At 47.3% G+C, this 20,852-nt stretch overlaps 1 protein-coding gene and 1 long non-coding RNA gene across 2 annotated transcripts in view; both read left to right on the top strand.

Annotated features, from left to right (window-relative positions):
- Window positions 1–20,852, top strand: part of LOC309536583 — a 114,402-nt gene that overhangs the window by 64,257 nt on the left and 29,293 nt on the right. The window lies entirely within an intron of this gene.
- MTHFR (methylenetetrahydrofolate reductase) overlaps window positions 2,477–20,852 on the top strand; it is a 30,343-nt gene continuing 11,967 nt past the window's right edge. The window contains exons 1-7 of the mRNA XM_082232492.1: window positions 2,477–2,839; window positions 5,430–5,696; window positions 7,671–7,909; window positions 11,167–11,277; window positions 12,764–12,957; window positions 15,570–15,820; window positions 19,541–19,676. Of these exons, the coding sequence (XP_082088618.1) occupies window positions 5,440–5,696; window positions 7,671–7,909; window positions 11,167–11,277; window positions 12,764–12,957; window positions 15,570–15,820; window positions 19,541–19,676 (1,188 nt within the window). The 5' untranslated portion in view covers window positions 2,477–2,839; window positions 5,430–5,439. The remainder of the gene's footprint in view (window positions 2,840–5,429; window positions 5,697–7,670; window positions 7,910–11,166; window positions 11,278–12,763; window positions 12,958–15,569; window positions 15,821–19,540; window positions 19,677–20,852) is intronic.

Raw genomic sequence — 20,852 nt, 5'->3', positions numbered from 1 at the left:
ACCTAATGGTCAGGGGTCCCTTTATCTTTATTGATTTGCAAATGTTCCTGGCCTTCCAAGATCCACCTGCTTCTAAAATGACTGCCAGCATTCTGACTTGGAGGTTGCTGGGGGCAGCAGCTGGCTGTGTTCCTAAGATATGGGGCTGTGTGGAGCGAGTGGAAAAAAGAAGCCCTAGCCACCAGCAACACGGAAATTTTCATCCTGTGCTAAATCCTCTGCAGAACCAACTTGTTAGAATTTGCAAACATCCCTCCTCCCCCAGCTCACCTTAGATGGCTTTTGTTGCTTGGAAGAAGGCGTGAGGGTTGAGGAGGTATTTGTCAGAAAGAACCAGTTAGCTCAGCCAGCCAGGGCATTGCTGGAAAGACCTTAAATCTTTGCCGCTCTTGTTTTTTTTGAGATTGGAGAAGGCTAATCTGCTGCCTTGGACTACAACTCCCATCAGCCACAGCCGGGCCAGCGGCACCCTGTGTAAACTCCTTTGGAAGGCTTATGCCCAGGCCCAGACAGAGGGGGTGGGTGGCCATATGGGCCATTTGGCCCGGGCCTCTGATTCCAACGGCGACCTCAGTCAGCATATTCACAATCACAGGGGATGCACTGGGGCAGAGGCGCAAAGGCGGTGGCGGCGGTGGGCAGAGGAGCGCGGAGCGGGCGCCGGGTGGGATGAGTTTCAATATATTAAATTAAGTCTTTCTTTCAATCAACAATGGCTCAAGAAATCCTAAATGGTTTAGCAATAATAAACATAAACCACGATAAGGCGAAGTTGCTTGATTTTTCCTGCATAATTCAAGAATTCGCAGAAAAGAAAGCCAGGAAAGCATTTTTAAATGTAAATACTTAAAACAATCCTTTCCCCTATGTATTTTTAAAAAGCACTATTGTATATCTATATTTTCCATTTTGTCTTTATATGCAGATAGGTTCAAGCCTTGAAATAAAATTACTTGTCAGCATATCTTTTGTGAAAATTATTTATATACCGGCACTTATTTATAAGACTTCAGTTATCCCCAAGGTAAAAAAAGGGGGGGGGGCACATTATCTACTTGGCCCAGGCCTCTGCCTGGCTCTGCAAGGCCCTGCTTATTCCATAACAAATAAGCCAGCCCAGGGATGTGTTAGCCCAAGGGGGCTGTTATTCCCCTCAGGGCAACCTTCTGAGGGCCATGTGCCCGTGGTGGGTGGGGCCAGAGGTAATAGTGGGTGGGGGAGCCAATATAAATTTTGACTTTGCTGCTAGCAACAATCACTTTGCTCTGCCTCTGTGGCCGCTGTGAGAATGCTGGACTTTTCTTGTTTGTTCAGTAGGCCGATTTTTGCATGCTCACACGCCCCCCCCTTTCATCCAGACAAGCAAAATGCATTACAGTGATACCTCGAGTTACAAACGCCTCAGGTTACAACCTCCACCAACCTGGAAGAGTTGCCTCGAGTTGAGAACTTTGCCCCAGGATGAGAACGGAAATCGTGTTCCGTTGGCGCAGCGGCGGCAAGAGGTCCCGTTAGCGAAAGCATGCCTCTAGTTAAGAACAGTTTCAGGTTAAGAACGGACCTCTGGAACATATTAAATTCATAACTAGAGGTACAACTGTATTGGGGTTCAAAGACAACATTCCAGCCAGGTCAAGGAAAAATTGGTGTGTGGAAAAGCAAGGCCAGTGATGGGTGTGGTCTGCAGAGAGTTTGAGGGCCAGGCAGAGAGATGCAGGGGCCACATTTGTTCTCAGGGGCCACATGCAATCATGGCTGCATTTGCACCCCAAGTTAGCCTTTTGGGTGCCGCAAAGTTCCTTGCCGGTTTTGTGGCTGTGTGATTCCTTCCTTCCCTCCCTCCCTCCCCTTCCTTTTTTATTAAAAATGCCGTAAAATGGCTACATACAAATTCAATAAAACCAAGAATACAGCACAAAGTGATACATAGTTTAGCAATTTCAGTTCCAGAGCCACAATGTGTTGATTAAAACCTGAGAAAATAAAACAGTTTTCTGACTACCTGCCTATATTATACGAAGCAGGTGCCAGGCAAGTGTCGTTTTACATGGTCTTAAAACAGTCCGTATAGGTTCTCCACGGTCGGGTTTGTCAGGCTGGCAGAAGAACTTTCCTTTCTTCTCTTAAGTATGAAAAGAAGGGAGATACTGTGCGGTTCCTACGCATAACAAAAGTACCTTTTTGGTGGTGGTGTCTTTACTGTAAAAAGGAGGAGGGCCCCTCATTTTGATTCCTTTTGAGGGGGTCAGCAGGGAATATATGGCTCTGCTCTCAGAACTGAAAACGTTTTGCAAAAGAGAGCACCGTGCACAACAGCCCTTGTTCAAACAACGGCGCATTCAGACTAGACAATCAAAGGGAGCGTTTATGCTTGACAAACAGAAGGGTTTCTGTAGAGGGCTGGATCTCCACTGCCCATTGGAGCAGCGGGCAGAGAACCCTGCCCCTCCGATTGGAGGGAATGCCAGGGCCGGCCTCTGATTGGCAAGCCAGGTCTGGCATCCGGCAGGTCTGGGCTGGGCTCTGGTTGGAGCAGGAGGGCGCCTTTGAATGCACACCTTAGTTGGCTTTGTATGTGCAGTTACTGAAAGCCCAAGCGGTGTCTCTGTTTGCATAGCTATAGAGCGGAGGCTTAGAGGCTGCTGCTGCTGTTGGCGGGAGTCCATTTTGGAGAGTGGCTGTGCACTTGATCCAAGCGAGGTCAGCGAGCCTGAGAATCTCACTGTGTGTGCACGTGGACAGCCGCAGGAAATAACCTGGAGCGCAGCAAAAAGCCTGTCCAGCTGGAGAAACACTCCAAGCTGCAGTGGACAATTGCATGGAAGGATCACTCCACCAGGCAAGTGTTGTGATGGGCCTTGCAGGTTTGGGTCCCTTCTCCCTGCCTTACTGCTTGCCCAGCCCTGATCTCCGCCTTGGAAATATCCTTTATTGTAAATGACCTCCTGCTCCAACTCCCTTTGCTGAAAAAGTCTCGCCTGGAAAAGGCAAGCGATTTCTTAACCCTTGTTCCCTTGCAGAACCCCCTGAATGTTTAGATTTGTGTGTGATTTGTGACGGCCATGGAAAGGGAAGAGTCTTAGTTTGGTGGTGGAGGAAATCTTGCTTTGTGTCCCAGGTTCAAATCCCCAGTGTTCAAATCCCCAACCATCTCCTGGTAGGGCTAGAAATATAGGGCTGGAAATGTTCCGTGCCTGAAGCCCTGGAGAGCTGCTGCCAGCCAGTGTTGACAGTCCTGGGAAGGATGGGCTGAGTCAGCCTAGGGCACCTTGCTATGGGGGTCCTTGTCTCGGGGACTCCTCGGCTGATGTGTGTGGGGGAAATGAGGCAAAGTGGCTCTGCAATGTATGTTTTTATTAGAAGTAAGGTTGTCAGCAACTGTATCTGACTCAGAGTAGACCCACTGAACTTGGCCATGTCCGTTAATGTCAACGGATCTGCGCAGCTCATAACGTTTGTCTAGCTAACAGCTGAACAACTTTCCCTGAGGAAAGGATCGCGTATGGAATTACTCATTTAATAACAATTGCACTTTATCAACCTTGCATCTTGTCTGCTGTAAATATGTGCCCTATTTTTCTTTCTTTCCTGGATGTGTGTGAGATAGTTAATTGCAATTAAACCTGTTAATTAGGTATGTGTTTGTGTAGCTCTTGGATGTGGATTCTCCTCTCAGCTGAGCAATTACTAGGCATTTTCATGCCACTCGTCAGTCAAAAAAGGCTTACAAATGTCGCTGAGAACACAGTCCCCTCCCTCGCAATCTAAGGTCACATCCAAACCAGACATGATTTAAATCCCATTTCCCTCCTCCAAAGGATCATGGGAACTGCACTTTGTTTAAGGGTGCTGAGAACTGTGAGGGGTGAACTACAGTTTCCAGGATCCTTTGAAGGAAGCAACATGCTTTTAAAAATATATGGGTGTGGGTGTGGCCTATGAGACATGACACAAAAGGAAAGGGGAGTGGGAGGGAAGAGGAGGTGAAAGCAGGTCCAGGCTCAAATTCTTAGTTATAGTCAGTGCTTTTTCGAGGGGGGGGGATATTCAAGGGTACGCAGTACCAACTCCTTTTCCCCTAGCCTAGAAGAAAAGCACTGGTAACTTGCCGCAGCCAGAATGTCAATGGTTGCAGTGAATAAAAAATCAGAGGGAGAGGAGCATAAAATTGCTGGTCTTTTTAGCCATATTAATAGAGCAACCCTCCTGTTCCAACTCTCTTCCTTTGCCTGATGGAATGGCTGCTGAGCTGACTGCTTTTGTAGTCCCTGACCATTGGCCGTGCTGGCTGGAGCTGATGGGAGTTGTTGATAAAAATGGGTAAAAAGGTAAAGTCCAGTTAAGTCCAGTCAAAGGTGACTATGGGGTTGCGGCACTCATCTTGCTTTTCAGGCCGAGGGTGCCGGCATTTCCATGGCGAGTTCCCGCCTCCCACCAGTAGAAATAAAGACACATGACACCATTATTTTAGGTAAATGGGCTAAAATTGGCCACAACTTTATTGGTTACAGGTAAAGGCATTGGCTTAGGCATTGGTCCTATTCGGCTTCAGCCTGTTTGCTTGAAGACCGGGAAGGTTTAACACCAGCAGGGGGAGCCCTGCTGATGCACATGGGCTTCGGACGAGGCCACGCCCCCCAGAATCCTTTACCGGACTACCCTTCAATATTTGGGGGGGGTGATGGCGCTCCTCCCCCCCCACTCATCTGCATAACAATACCCCTACCAATGCCTAACCGCCAAAACCGAAGGAGTTGTGATGATTTGCTACGAGGTAGGCGGAAAACCAAATGGCCTGTGCCAATTTGCCAAGTGGAAAAAATTCCTACCAGGCCCCTTGATGGCGACCAACCGAGGTCCATAGCAAGGTCAGAAGGGGAACCTTAAAGGGCGGGTGGGTGGGAAAACCTCAACAGCTGAGCGGAACCAAAGAGGGAGATCCCGGGGCTGCGCTTGCCTTAAATGAGCCGATTGGCTGGCTCAGGGGATGACACGGCCCAAGGATTCCCCTGATCACGCGGGGGCTCACATGTGTTGGGGGCGTGAAACCCGCAACACCACCACCTCCCGAGGTCAGAAGTGGCTTTGTCCACAGACAGCTTTCCAGATCATGTGGCCAGCATGACTAAACTGCTTCTGGCGCAACGGCACACCGTGACTGAAACCCGAGCAAACAGAAATGCCGTTTACCTTCCTGCCACAGTGGTACCTAGTTATCTACTTGCACTGGTGTGCTTTCGAATTGCTAGGTTGGCAGGAGCAGGGACTGAGCAACAGGAGCTCACCCTGCCACGGGGATTTGAATCACCAACCTTCGAATCGGCAAGCCGAAGTTGTTGATAAGCAGCTTCCAGTGGGGGGGCACCTCAGGCTAGCATACGTGGCCTCCTGCTTGCTTAACCTTTCTCCCCACTTCCTGTTTCCCCCAGGTCTCTCGCCATGGTGAACGAGTCCTTCGGCGCCGGCAACGGGGTGGCTGTCCTTGGCAACGGGGCAGCCGTCGTGAGGTCTGATGGCAGCAGTGGCAGCGATAGCTCCAAGGATAGCTCGCGATGCTCCACCCCTGTTCTCGACACCGAGCGGCACGACCGCCTGTGGGAGAAGATGCGGAGGCGGCAGGAGTCCGGGGACAAGTGGTTCTCCCTGGAGTTCTTTCCTCCGAGGACGTCCAACGGGGCTGTCAACCTGATTTCCAGGTGAGGGGGGTGCTCCCGGGCAGGCTGTTGAAATCCGAGCGTTGTGTAGAAGCCGCCAGTGGGAGAGGGATGGCGGGAGCACGGGGTTAAACTATGGAACTCGCTAGAAACACCATAACCAGACACTGGAGAGACCTGTCAGGAGTAAGCATGGACCAGTGGTACCAAATAGTATGGGAAACAGCCCTACTAGAAAAATTAACCAATAAACTGACACGGGGACAAACAGAAGAAGACTTCTTCACCCCGGTATGGCTCCCCTTTATCACATACACAGCCCAACAAGACAAAGACAATAATCCACCAACAGCATACAGTATGGCTAACCTGATCCAAAACACCAACCCACCCCACTCACACACGAAAACAAAGATCACCACAGCCATTCACAAACAAACAGCCACAACCTAGGCCAACCCCAACCTCTCTCACCACCAAAGGAACACAAGTGAACAGCACGAGCAACGCTCACACCAAACCCTACATACATTAAGCAAAATAGAAACATCGCCATCCCACCCCACCCCACCCCATCTTCCCCACCCCAATATCTCAACAAATGAAACTGATTTGTAAAAATGTTACGTGGGAAAAATACGAGAGACATTGCACATACTTCTATATAACAATAAAATCTTTAATAATAATAATAAAAGCTTAGGTTTTTTTTAAACAAAAAGCAAAAAACCAACAACTATGGAACTCACTGCCACAAGAATGTATGGTCGCCTTGTGAAAGCTTAAGAATCAGACATGTTGGCCCATCTAGTGCACCATCCTCATCTCAATGGGAAGCCCAGAAGCAGGACCTGAGCTCAGCAGCAACTCAGCTCACCACATGTGGTCTCCAGCAGCTGATAGGGTGGCACTGTGGTCTAAACTACTGAGCCTCTTGGGCTTGCCGATCGGAAGGTCGGCGGTTCAAATCCCCGTGACGGAGGGAGCTCCCATTGCTCTGTCCCAGCTCCTGCCAACCTAGCAGTTCGAAAGCATACCAGTATGAGTAGACATTTTTTCTTTTTCTTTTGGAAAGAGTTGCAAGCTTGGTGGATTGTGGGGGTGCTGTGTGCTGTAGTGTATCTTGATCTCAGGAAGGCTTTTGACAAAGCAAATCACCATGACGAGGTGAGCTCCTATTGCTCTGTCTCAGCTCCTGCCAAACTAGCAGTTCGAAAACACGCCAGTGCAAGTAGATACCGTATTTTTCACTCCGTATTTTTCATTCCATAAGACACACTTTTTCCCTCCTTAAAAGTAAGGGGAAATGTCTGTGCGTCTTATGGAGCGAATGCGTGGTCCCTGGAGCCGAATTGCCCAGGGGCAAAAAGCAGATCATGCTTTTTTTTTTTTTTTTTTGAAAGAGGGAAGTAGGTGTTGAAACAAAGCCACTAATCTGCAAGCAATGGGGGAGGGAGATAAGGGAGGCTAGCGATAAAGGAGGCTGCCTGGGAAGTAAAAGCCCATGTATCCTCAGGATTTTTGCATTGGGTCACCCCAAATTCACCATCAGATCACATAGCATGTCCATGGCTACAGCCTGCACCAAAAACACACACGCATCCATTGTTTCGTGGGGCTGCAATGGCGCAAAAATGTGGTTACAAAGCACGGATCCACATGGATTCGCAGGATTTTTGCAGTGGGCTACCCCAAACTCACCGTCACTGCCTGTGGCCACAGCGTGAACCACAAAAATCATACATCCACTGTTTCATTCAGAATATTTTTTTTCTTGTTTTCCTCCTCTAAAAACTAGGTGCGCCTTATTGTCAGGTGCGTCTTATGGGGTGAAAAATATGGTAAATAGGTACTGCTACTAGCTACCACTAATACCTAGTAGAAAAGCCTCTGGCTTTCCCCCAACCTTTAAACATTTTTTTCGACTCATTGTAAATCATTCCCCGGAATGCTTTTGTTATCTTTCACGTCCACCACAAACTTTTTTATTTGTTTCTGTTGGGTGGCAATCTGCAGGCTTGACCGCATGGGGGCGGGCGGCCCTCTCTTCATTGACGTGACCTGGCACCCGGCTGGTGACCCAGGCTCCGACAAGGAAACCTCCTCCATGATGATGGCAAGCACAGCGCTCAACTATTGTGGCCTCGACACCGTCCTCCACATGACCTGCTGCAACCAGACCAAGGAGATGATCACGGCGCACTTGCAGAAGGCCAAGCGGCTAGGTCTCAAGAACATCATGGCGCTGCGTGGAGGTGAGTTGCCCCTGGGCCCGCTTGTAGTAAATCGAGGAAAGATGGTAGCTAGATAATCGAGCAGCTGCTGTTCCCTCGGGTCTGAGGGAGATGGGGTTGTGGGGCCTCTCCATTGGCTCTCTTCAACCTCTTTTCTGCTGGTCATTCCACAAGTGAGGAGGAGTGCCCGCATTTTCTGTTTTTCCTCTTCCCTCCTCATCCATCTTCCTTTTGTGTCGAGTCTGTTTTAGACATAACAAAGAACAAGTGCTCGCTTTGACTTTCCGCCCTCCTCCATCCCCATCTTTCTTTCATCTTTGGTTCAGATTGTAATAATTATTTTAACGGAGAACGAATTTGTTCCCCTCCTCCCAGTTCCTCTTTGTGTTGCGTCTCTCTTTAGTTTGTAAATCTGGGAGCAGCCTTATTGTTGGATCTGCTTATTCTGCTCTGGAAGCCTAATTTGCTTTATTTGTTTTGGCCGAAGGAAGAGGTAGGGATATCAGGACTAAAACCAGGCCCATCAGGAGCAGACATGGATTTCCATCTGGGATGGAATTTTTCAATCCACTGAGCCTCTGCTGTCTGTCGGAGGGACCAGAAAAGCAGTAGGCTTTGTTCATCCATATCAGGGACAGGCAAACTAAGGCCCGGGGGCTGGATGCAGCCCAATCACCTTCTCAATCCGGCCCATGGATGGTCTGGGAATCAGTGTGTTTTTACATTAGTAGAATGTGTCCTTTTATTTACAATGCATCTCTGGGTTATTGGTGGGGCCTGTCTGGTGCTTTTACATGAGTAGAATGTGTGCTTTTATTTAAAATGCATCTCTGGGTTATTGGTGGGGCATAGGAATTCATTCATTTTTTCCCCAAAAATATTGTCCAGCCCCCCACATGGTCTGAGGGACAGTGGACCGGCCCCCTTCTGAAAAAGTTTGCTGACCCCTGATCCATATGGAAGGAGGAGGCCTAATTTTTAATACACATCCATGTTTACTGGATGTCTTGTCCAGGGATTGTTTAACAATTAAGGAAAATAAGTACAGTGGTACCTTGGGTTGAGTACTGTACTTAATTCGTTCCGGAGGTCCATTCTTAACCTGAAACTGTTCTTATCCTGAAGCAAAGTTCTTAACCCGAGCTGTCATTTCTGGGTTAGCAGAGTCTGTAACCTGAAGCATATGTAACCTGAAGCGTCTGTAACCCGAGGTACCACTGTACGTGCTTAGAGCATCAAGGGACAGGGGCATCACAGAAAATTTCCATTGTCAGATTTACCATGGACCATATGGTGCAGTTGAACCAGCTTCCACAAAAAAAGACTCTCTCTCCACATACACACAAAATGAGCTGAGTGTTCACTTTCTCAGTTGAAGTATGTTAAAAATCCCAGCTGAGCAACTATGTAATGAGGCAGGCTGGACGCCTTATCTCTGCTAAGTACAGAAGCAGGTGCGTTACGTAAGATTAATTTTGAGGTTCTGATCAAAGACTTTGCAAAAGCAGGAGAAAATTCTTTTCATATATAAATAAAGTAAAAAGGTAAAGGTAAAGGTACCCCTGCCCGTACGGGCCAGTCTTGCCAGACTCTAGGGTTGTGCGCCCATCTCACTCAAGAGGCCGTGGGCCAGCGCTGTCCGAAGACACTTCCGGGTCACGTGGCCAGCGTGACATCGCTGCTCTGGCGAGCCAGAGCCGCACACGGAAACGCCGTTTACCTTCCCGCTGGTAAGCGGTCCCTATTTATCTACTTGCACCCGGAGGTGCTTTCGAACTGCTAGGTTGGCAGGCGCTGGGACCGAACGACAGGAGCGCACCCCGCCGCAGGGATTCGAACCGCCGACCTTTCGATCGGCAAGCCCTAGGCGCTGAGGCTTTTACCCACAGCGCCACCTGCGTCCCTACCATAAATAAAGTAGAAGTATACAAAAATGAACATAATTTTCCATCTTACGGTACGTTTCCTTTCCTTTCGAAAAATAAATTTTTGTTTTGTGGTTTATGGTTTGTATTTTGGATTGGATATACCGTATTGGCCTGAATATAAGCCTCACTTTTCTTTTCTTTTCTTTTCTTTTCTTTTTTTGCAAATTCCAACCGTGAAAAGTGAAAGTGTGGTTTAACTTTGCAACCTTACAAAAAATGGCTTTTACAATATTGCTGCTGAAATAGACATATGGTAAAACGGAGCAGGTGTGAGTGCCTGCGGAATTTTAAGGGAGCAGCTTATATTTGGCTATTGTCTCCTCTCCTCCTTGAATTTTAAAGGTGCAGCTTATGTTCGGGTGCAGCTTATATCCGGGCCAATACGGTGTGTGTGTGTGTGTGTGTTTGTGTGTTTGTATGTATATATATATATGTATATATATAAGTGCTTAGGGCTTCTAAAGGGTTTAATCTGGCTGTGGATCTTGTCCAGGAGAGAGCGAGAGAGAGTGACAGAGAGAGAAAGAGAGAGAGAGAGAGAGAGAGAGAGAAAGAAAGAAAGAAAGAAAGAAAGAAAGAAAGAAAGAAAGAGGTAGCATGAATGAAGTAAAAGAGATTATTGTGGACTTTAGGAAATGTAAATTGAATATTCAGCCACTTATTGAGGGGAAGTGCATGGAGCAGGTCTCGGTGTTTCAGTTTTTGGGAATGGAGTTGAGAGATAGCCCAACCCTGGGGAGAAAACAGCAAAGACCTGAGGAAGAGAGCACAGCAGAGGTTATATTTTCTGAGAATCCTCCAGAAAAGCAATCTCTCAAAGGACCTGTTGATGGCATTTTACCAGTGCACTGTGGAGAGTGTATTAACATGGTCTATGTGTGTGGTTTGGGAGCTGCACGGTCAGGGAAAAAACAGTGCTGTCTGGGGTTGTAAAGACTGCGGAGAGAATAATTGGCTGCACTCTTCCCACCTCGGATCAAATCTATGCTTCCAGGTGCCATAAGAAAGCTGCAGAGATAGCGCAGGATAGTACGCACCCCGGAAATGATCTCTTTCAGCTTCTGCCTTCTGGAAGAAGTTATAGGTTTATAAAGACCAGGACTAGCCGCCTGAGAAACAGTTTCTACGCAAATGCAATTCTGGTTCTAAACGCAGCATAAGGAGTCTCTATAGTATATTGTACTTTAAAATGGGGTTTCGGAGTTTTTAGGGGTTTTTCAATGTCTTGTAGATTTTTCTGTATGGGACAATGACAATAAAGATAACGTATCGTGTTGTAAAAGGTGGTACTGTGGGGTGTGTGTGTATTTACAAAAGTGTTGACCTGGCACTTCCTGTCTCTCCCCACAGACCCCATTGGGGAAGAGTGGCAAGAGGAGGTCGAGGGTTTCAACTACGCTGTTGACTTGGTGAAGCACATTCGCTCTGAGTTTGAGGATTACTTTGACATCTGTGTGGCAGGTAAGAGAGAGAGAGAGACTGGCAGTGTCTGTGCACACATAGTAATAATAACAATAATAATTTTTATTTATACCCTGCCCTCCCCAGCCAAGGCCGGGCTCAGGGCGGCGAACAAGCAATAATAAAAACAAGTTGAATGAATACAACTTAAAAACAAGATTAAAATACAACAATTAAAATATTGAAATATTAAAATGCAGCCTCATCACAGGAGGAGAAAGGAAAAAGAAAAAGAGGGGGAGGGAATCAAATTGGCTCCAAGCCAAAGGCCAGGCGGAACAACTCTGTCTTACAGGCCCTGCGGAAAGAAATCAGATCCTGCAGGGCCCTGGACTCATGAGGCAGAGCGTTCCCCCAGGCCGGAGCCAGTGTTGAAAAGGCCCTGGCTCTGGTTGAAGCTAATCTGACTTCCTTAGGGCCTGGGACCTCTAGGGTGTTGCTATTTATGGACCTTATGGACTTTGAGGCTCTCCATGGGGCATACCAAGAGAGGCGGTCCCGTAGGTACGAGGGTCCTAGGCCGTGAAGGACTTTAAAGGTCAAAAGCAGCACCTTCAATCTGACCCTGTACTCCCCCGGGAGCCAGTGCAGCTGGAAAAGCACTGGGTGAATATGCTCCCATGGCAGAGACCCTGTGAGGAGCCTCGCTGCTGCATTCTGCACCCGCTGGAGTTTCTGGGACAGCTTCAAGGGCAGCCCCACATAGAGCAAATTACAGTAGTCAAGCCTGGAGGTGACCGTCGCATGGAACATGCCAGTTCTGAAAGGATTACTAAAGGAATGTGAGAATCTGAGCTGGATGGAGTACGTTTCCGAGCACAATTCAAAGTGTTGGTGCTGACCTTTAAAGCCCTAAACGGCCTCGGTCCAGTATATCAGAAGGAGCGTCTCCACCCCCATCGTTCTGCCCGGACACTGAGGTCCAGCGCCGAGGGCCTTCTGGCTGTTCCCTCACTGTGAGAAGCCAAGTTACAGGGAACCAGGCTTAGGGCCTTCTCGGTAGTGGCGCCTTCCCTGTGGAACACCCTCCCACCAGATGTCAAAGAGAACAACAACTACCAGGCTTTTAGAAGACATCTGAAGGCAGCCCTGTTTCGGGAAGCTTTTAATGTTTGATGTATTAGAGTATTTTAATATTCTTTTGGAAGCCGCCCAGAGTGGCTGGGGGAGCGCAGCCAGATGGGCGGGGTATAAATAATAAATTATTATTATTATTATCCGCTCTGTGAACCGACTTTAACTCTGGTCTGGGTACATAAGAAAAGCCTCCTGGATAAGGCCAGTGGCCCAACTAGTCCTGTTCTCGGATCCCTGTGGGAAAACGGCAAAGCAGAATTCGAACACAAGAGCAACAGTATTTGCCTTTCATTCATGAGCCACACTTTTGCACAGTTGGGTATCATCCGAATAATTTGTAACCTTTGGTAAAAACAAAACAACCAACCTCCACCCCTGAATTCCCCTGTCTTTCTTGTTGGCCCTGAAGGTTACCCCAAGGGACATCCAGAAGCAGAGAGCTACGAGGAAGACTTGAGGCACCTGAAGGAGAAAGTGTCCGCAGGAGCCGACTTCGTCATAACGCAGCTGTTCTTTAGGTCGGAGACCTTCCTCAAGTTCTTGAAGGACTGCCAGGCTATTGGTATCACCTGCCCTGTCGTGCCCGGGATATTCCCCATACAGGTGAGTTGTGTTTGGGTCCTGTTTATGGGATTCTCCCATCAGGGCATCTAGTTGGCCCTTGGTTCTCGAACTTAATCTGTTCCAAGAGTCCGTTCGACTCCCGAAACCATTCGAAAACCAAGGCACGGCTTCTGATTGGCTGCAGTATCTTCCTGCACTCAAGCAGAAGCCGCGTCGGACATTCGGTTTCCGAAAAATGTTCGAAAACTGGAACACTTTACCGTATTTTTTGCTCTATAAGACTCACTTTTTCCCTCCTAAAAAGTAAGGCGAAATGTGTGTGCGTCTTATGGAGCGAATGCAGGCTGCGCAGCTATCCCAGAAGCCAGAAAAGCAAGAGGGATTGCTGCTTTCGCTGCGCAGTGATCCCTCTTGCTGTTCTGGATCCTGAGATTCAGAATATTTTTTTTCTTGTTTTCCTCCTCCAAAAACTAGATGCGTTTTGTGGTCTGGTGCGTCTTATAGAGCGAAAAATACGGTACCTCCGGGTTTTCGGCGTTTGGGAACCAAAATGTATGAGTACCAAGGCATGACACTCTCTCTCTCTCTCTCTCTCTGTGTCTCTCTCTCTCTCTCTGTGTGTGTGTATATATATATATACAGTGGTACCTCAGGTTAAGTACTTAATTTGTTCTGGAGGTCCATTCTTAACCTGAAACTGTTCTTAACCCTGAAGCACCACTTTAGCTAATGGGGCCTTCAGCTGCCGCCGCGCCGCTGGAGCACGATTTCTGTTCTCATCCTGAAGCAAAGTTCTTAACTCGAGGTACTATTTCTGGGTTAGTGGAGTATGTAACCTGAAGCGTACGTAACCTGAGGTACCACTGTGTGTGTGTGTATTGCTGTTTTTTGTGTTTTTAACTTTTTGCTTTTTTTTTCACTGCCTTGAGACTTGAAACAATTGTATAGAGGGTGATTAATAAATTGATGATCATGATGATCTGAGTAGGGCTGGGCGATATACAGTGGTACCTCGTGTTACAGACGCTTCGGGTTACAAACTCCGCATACCAGGAAGTGGTTGCTCCAGGTCAAGAATTTTGCCCCAGGATAAGAACGGAAATTGTGCGCCAGCGGCAGCAGGAGGCCCCATTAGTGAAATCACGCCTCAGGTTAAGAACTGTTTCTGGTTAAGAACGGACCTCTGGAATGCATTAAGTTCTTAACCCGAGGTATCACTATATCAACATATCATCCGAAGCCAGTAAGAAGTCTATATTGTGATATCGATTTCATAGCTTTTGACCTGGCAATATATCGCGAATCATGATGCATGTTAGCGCTAGCCAATACGTTGTCCAAAATGGGTTTCCAAGTCCGTATCATGATACCAGTTTCATCATTTTTGACCTGGCAATATATTGTGAATCATGGGGTGTGGGGGTGTGCTATGCAAAAAAATGGCAATGCAAGAAAAACCGTGAAGCTGGCCAATGCCTCTAAATAGTTCCATCCTTATTTCAGACATTGTGATATATCAGTATATTGCCATGTTCAGATGGGGATATATTGCGATGTTGAAAACCACATGTCAGAAGCAGAAGTCCCAGCAAAGGAAGAATGGATACAAAACCTTATGGAATATGCAGAAATGGCGAAACTTACTGGAAGAATAGGAAATCAACATTTTTTAAATAAAAGAATGGAAATGGTTTATTGAATATTTAAAGATAAATTATAAACAGACTGGCAGGGTTATTATAATAACCTGCAGTTTTATAGGAGTATATATTTAAAGGAGATGAATAAATGAGCAAATTTAGTTGATTTGGATATGCAGAAGATGTTAAAAATAAATTTAAGGAGCCACAGTGTGCTGGTCCTGAGGGTTAACCATGCGGCGAGGTCCAAGTCCAGTCCGAGGTCGAGGATGCGGTATGGAGGCTGTCCGTCAAAGCTGAAGCTGGGTCCAAGGCAGGGAGTCGGGTGAGGTCAGAAACTCTGGCAGAAGAGCAGGACATTGTGCAGGCAGGAACAGGCTACCAACAATGTTGCTCCCGCAACCTGGGACTGGGCTGGCTGGCTTTTATCTGCCCTGAGGCATAGGGTAGCCCCGGTCCAAGGTGACTCGCCTCTCCTGGCCTGGAGGCGAGCACTCCTCCTGCGAGAACTTAGTTCCCTCCGCCTCTCTGCCCTGAGCCTCTGCAGCTCAGGAGAGGCTGGAGGGTTACCGGACCCAGAGGCAACCTCACCTTCCCCTGACGGGGCTGAGAGTGGAGCACCTGCAGGCAATGGGTCCTCCATCACCTCCGGAGGCAGAGCAGACTCAGCTGATGCCTGCACCTGAGGATCCAGCACAGGTGAGGACCCCAGCCCCGGCTTAGCTGGTTCCGGAGGCAGGGACTCCTGTGCAGGCTGGGATCCCTCAGGTTCGGCCTCCGAGTCCGAATCCCAGGCCATCACACACAGAAAGAGGGGGGAAGGAAGTCAAGTTCTGAAATGTCAAAATGATTGTAAAATCAGTGAAATGTATAAAATTTGTGAAATGTATAAATTTGAAAAGTATGAATGAATGAATGAATACCAGACATCGTCCAGCCCCAACTCTGAACAGGGCTAGCATTCGATCCAACCCATAACCTCTCTCTCTCCCCCCGCCTTCTCTGCTGTAGGGCTATCATTCCTTGCGCCAGCTTGTGAAGCTTTCGAAGCTGGAGGTGCCGCAGGAGATCAAGGACGTCATAGAGCCCATCAAGGACAATGATGCTGCGATCCGGAACTACGGCATTGAGCTGGCCGTCACCATGTGCCGGGAGCTGCTGGACAGCGGCCTGGTCCATGGCCTGCATTTCTACACCCTGAACCGGGAAGTGGCCACCGTGGAGGTCCTCAAGCACCTGGGTCTCTGGAAGGAGGATCCAAGGTGAGCAGCTCCATTTTTCCCTCCTATTCCTAAAAGAGCCAATCTTCGTAAAGCAGGTTACAAAAGCTAACTACCGTATTTTTTCAAAATAAAAAAAATCCTTCCAGTAGCACCTTAAAGACCAACTAAGTTAGTTCTTGATATGAGCTTTCGTGTGCATGCACACTTCTTCAGATACACGAAAGCTCATACCAAGAACTTACTTAGTTGGTCTTTAAGGTGCTACTGGAAGGAATTTTTTTATTTTGACTATGGCAGACCAACACGGCTACCTATCTGTTACCGTATTTTTTGCTCCATAAGACGCACCTGACCATAAGACGCACCTAGTTTTTAGAGGGGGAATGCAAGAAAAACAATATTCTTTAAAAGGAGAGCCGAGCAGAGCCTGTGTGCATCCCAGGATCTGCTCAGCACTCCCTTTCACAAGCCGCCCGGAGTGTGTGTGCGGCGCTTGCAGGCTTTTCCCCGAGGAGGAAGAAGGGCAGCCCGTCACTGATGGGTTGCCCTTCTCCGTCCTCGGGGAAAAGCCCCCAAGAGCAGCACACAAGCTCCGCACAGCTCTTGGGGGCTTTTCCGGGAGGTGGGGGAAGGGACAGAGCGTGACGAAGCCAGAAGCTAGAACAGCGAGAGGGAGCGCAGCGCAGCGATCCCTCTTGCTGTTCTGGCTTCTGGGATAGCTGCGCAGCCTGCATTCGCTCCATAAGAACGCACACACATTTCCCCTTACTTTTAGGAGGGAAAAAGTGCGTCTTATAGAGCAAAAAATACGGTAGCTTGCAACATCTTTTTTTTAAAAAAAGGAAAACCAACTTATTTATTTGTGTTGCTGTAAACAATGCAAGTGCAGGAATGGAAACAAACAAGATTCCGGTCAATAATTGCACAGTTTTGTAAAGATGCATCAAGGTTTAACAAACAATTGCTGTCACAATCCGAAATCGAGTATGTGCAAATGGGAAATAAAAAAGTGAAGGAGAGGGAGGGAGAAAAGGGGAGCGAGGAAAGAAGCCAGCAAAGTGATAAGGAAAGGTATCGGGTGGAATCAAGAGAATTGTACAGTTCAAAGGGACCCTGAGCATCATCTAGTCCAGGGGTCAGCAAACTTTTTCAGCCGTGGACCGGTCCACTGTCCCTCAGACCATGTGGGGGGCCGGACTATTTTTTTTTGGGGGGGGGATGAATGAATTCCTATGCCCCACAAATAACCCAGAGGTGCATTTTAAATAAAAGGACACATTCTACTCATGTAAAAACACCAGGCAGGCCCCACAAATAACCCAGAGATGCATTTTAAATAAAAGCACACATTCTACTCATGTAAAAACATTCTGATTCCCGGACCATCCGCAAGCCGGATTTAGAAGGCGATTGGGCCACATCCGGGCCCCGGGCCTTAGTTTGCCTACCCATGGTCTAGCCCAAACTTACAACCTTGGCATTATCAGCACCACAATCTAACCAACTGAGCTATTTAGTGGGTGGACCCTTTTTATTTATATATTTATGATCTTTAAGGACAATATTCATATGCTCTCAACAGAATTTCAAAAGGATTACAGTGGTACCTCAGGATGCGAATCGAATCCATTCTGGAGCCCCGTTCGCATCCTGAACAGAACGTAAGATGTGTCTGCGCATGCGCGGGTCGCATTTTGCCGCTTCCGCGCATGCATGTGACGTCATTTTGACCGTCTGCGCATGCGCGAGTGGCGAAACCCGGAAGTAACACGCTCTGTTACTTCTGGGTTGCCGTGGAGTGCAACCCGAAAATACTTATCCTGAAGCGTATTTATCCCGAGGTATGACTGGTGACAGCAGTCATGAAATTAAAAGACGCCTGCTTCTTGGGAGAAAAGCAATGACAACCATAGACAGCATCTTAAAAAGCAGAGACATCACCTTGCCAACAAAGGTCCGTATAGTGAAAGCTATGGTTTTCCCAGTGGTGATGTATGGAAGTGAGAGCTGGACCATAAAGAAGGCTGATCGCCGAAGAATTGATGCTTTTGAATTATGGTGTTGGAGGAGACTCTTGAGAGTCCCATGGACTGCAAGAAGATCAATCCTCTCCATTCTTAAGGAAATCAGCCCTGAGTGCTCACTGGAAGGACAGATCGTGAAGCTGAGGCTCCAATACTTTGGCCACCTCAGGACAAGAGAAGACTCCCTGGAAAAGACCCTGATGTTGGGAAAGATGGAGGGCACAAGGAGAAGGGGACGACAGAGGACGAGATGGTTGGATAGTGTTCTCAAAGCTACCAGCATGAGTTTGACCAAACTGCGGGAGGCAGTGGAAGACAGGAGTGCCTGGCATGCTCTGGTCCATGAGGTCACGAAGAGTCGGATACGACTAAACAACAACAACAAATGACTGTATATCTAATCCCCGTCTGTCTGACCTTCCAGAATTCTTTAAACATTGCCCACCCTTGCTAGAATCTGTTTATCTTCTTTTCCCTCATTGAACCCAAAGGAATCCATCTTGCCACATGCTTTACGAGCTTGTGGGAATTGTTTCCATGCTGGCTGCGGGGTAAGGGAAACTGCATCCTCTGCAGCCTTCATGGATGTGAAAGCTAGAAATATCTTTCTAAAAAATTGTCCTTCTAGCCAGCAGACTGGCAGAAGAGGAGCAGAGGGCAATTCTCTACTACCAGGTGCTTGGTGGCCCAAGCAAGGATAGGCCAGAAATTCCTGGTTGGACAGGCAACAGCACCTTGGAGAGCAGTCTGAGGTTTGGGTTAAGGACCACGGACAGCTCTCCTGCAAGTGGGGCCAGGCATACAAGTTGTCTCAGCGAGAGATTGCTTTGACTAGCAAACTCCACTGGCCTGCTGCAGCCAGCCTGTGCTAGGAATGTGTAATTCTCTGGAGCGTTCAGTCACTCCCAACACAAAGACAGAACAGGCAATCTCCATGGATGGGAGGTTAATTCTTCTGTCTCTGTGCCTGCCACTGTTCTCCCCTGAGCTTAGCTTCTCCCAGTTATGAGGCATGCTCAAAACAGTCATACATCTCCAGAGACGGAGAACTTTAAAGTGTTAAGATCAGAAGGCGGAAAACATGTAAACAATGAGAAGAGGCAGGAACGAAGATTTGGAGATATGCTTCGGAGGTCCAGACTATGGGGAGCCCGGAAAAATTAATTCAGAGGTCCAGACTATGGGGAGCCCGGAAAAATTAATAATTACAATTTGGACTACAATTTGGCCGTTTTTTATTTTAGTTTATTGTTTTTAATCAGATTATGATGCGGATATGTTGATTGGCTGTTTTTATTGGAAAATTAAGAAAAATGATTTTAAAAAAACAAGTCATACATCAGGGTGCAATTAATTCTTCCTTACTTACATGCTGTAAAAGTAAATCTCATTTATTCACTTGTGTATATATTCCAATTTTTGCACACAGTCCCCCCCCCATTTAATTTTGCGAGGTAGGCGAGGCTGAGAGACAGTGACCAGCCCAAGGTCCCCGTATGAACTTCAGGGTTCCAGTGGGGATTTGAAATTTGGCCGACCACATCCCAGTCCAACCACTACAACCACACTGACTCACTTGCTGGGTATAAAAATGAGCCACCCCTTCAGTTTTTAATTGGGGGGGGGGACAAAACACGTGTAAGCTACCGGGAAGTGTTTAAAAAGATGCAGCACGCAAGTATGGGAGCAAATAAATGTTTTAATTTTCTCTCCTTCCTTCTCCCTCCCCTGCAAGGCGTTCCCTGCCCTGGGCGGTCAGTGCTCACCCCAAACGGCGAGTTGAAGATGTCCGACCCATTTTCTGGGCCTCCAGGCCGAAGAGTTACATCTACCGAACTCAGGAATGGGATGAGTTTCCTAATGGCCGCTGGTGAGTGTGGCAAGGGGGTGGCAGGTGGATGTATCCCTCTGGAAAGAACTGGTTGGACTGGGAAGCGATGGGAGGCGTATCTGAATTAAAACAGAAGATGCCAGAAAGATGCAATGGTTATAGACCCGTTGAGGTTGTTATATATAATTTTTATTAAATGTTACATTTCAAAATATTCTTTTAAACAACCTTAAATCAGTGACATCCCTTCTTCTCTTTCCCTGGTTCATTTTGCATACCATACGTCCCTGCATATTTTGCATGAATTAAACCATTCAGTAATCCATTGTTATATCCATCCAAACTTATTTACACTTCTGAATTTATCTTAATGCTGTCAGCATTTTTAAATGAACACAATTTTCACCCATATATTCAGTAAACATTTTCCAGTCTTCTCTAAACGTATGTTCTTCTTGTTCTCTTATTCTATATGTTAAATCTGCAAGTTGCGCATATTTCATCAGTTTAAGTTGCCATTCTTCTTCAGTTGGGACCTCATTTGTTTTCCATTTTTGGGCTAACAAGACATGGGCTGCAGTAGTAGCCTACATAAATAGTCTTTTTGACACCTGGGAATTTCCCTCTACTGATAGGTTAATGGAATGACTTATCTCTTGGGCCTGTTAATTTCAGCGGGGCTACCCTAAATAAAACCTAGTTGACTGAAACCCATAGGATTGTCTCCTCCCAAGTCCAGAAAAGACCCTATACTTTCTGGGCAGATTTCCTTGTTTCGTTCCCTGGTTCGATTCATTATTTCATGAAATGGATACACCACTTAACTATTTAAAAAAGCAAACGAGCCTCAAAGCGGCTTATGAAAAAGACAAAACGATAAAATTTATCAGTAAGAAAAATGGTAACAGCAATAATGTAAGACTTTCAAGAGCTCAAGTTCACAACTGACTAAAAACAGATGGAAATCGGCATCAGTTTTCTAAACCTCTGGGTGGGCTTCACGAATGTTTCTGGCACAGAGTACAGTGAAGGCACCTGCCTGATGTCAGTAGGCAGGAAGTTCCAGGGTTTGGGTATTGCCACACGAAAAGGTGGACTTCTTATAAATTTGGAACAGGGATTCTGTGGTCCCTGCAATTGTTCTGCTGATGGAAGCAGTCAAGTGGGCGAATGTGGGGGGAGGCCATCTTGCCCGTAAGGGGGCTTGTTCCTGCCC

This window comes from Podarcis vaucheri, assembly GCF_965113315.1.
Source record: "Podarcis vaucheri genome assembly, chromosome: 7".
Taxonomy (NCBI): domain Eukaryota; kingdom Metazoa; phylum Chordata; class Lepidosauria; order Squamata; family Lacertidae; genus Podarcis; species Podarcis vaucheri.
Note: the sequence above shows the minus strand (reverse complement) of the source record. Positions and strands in the feature narration are given on the sequence as shown.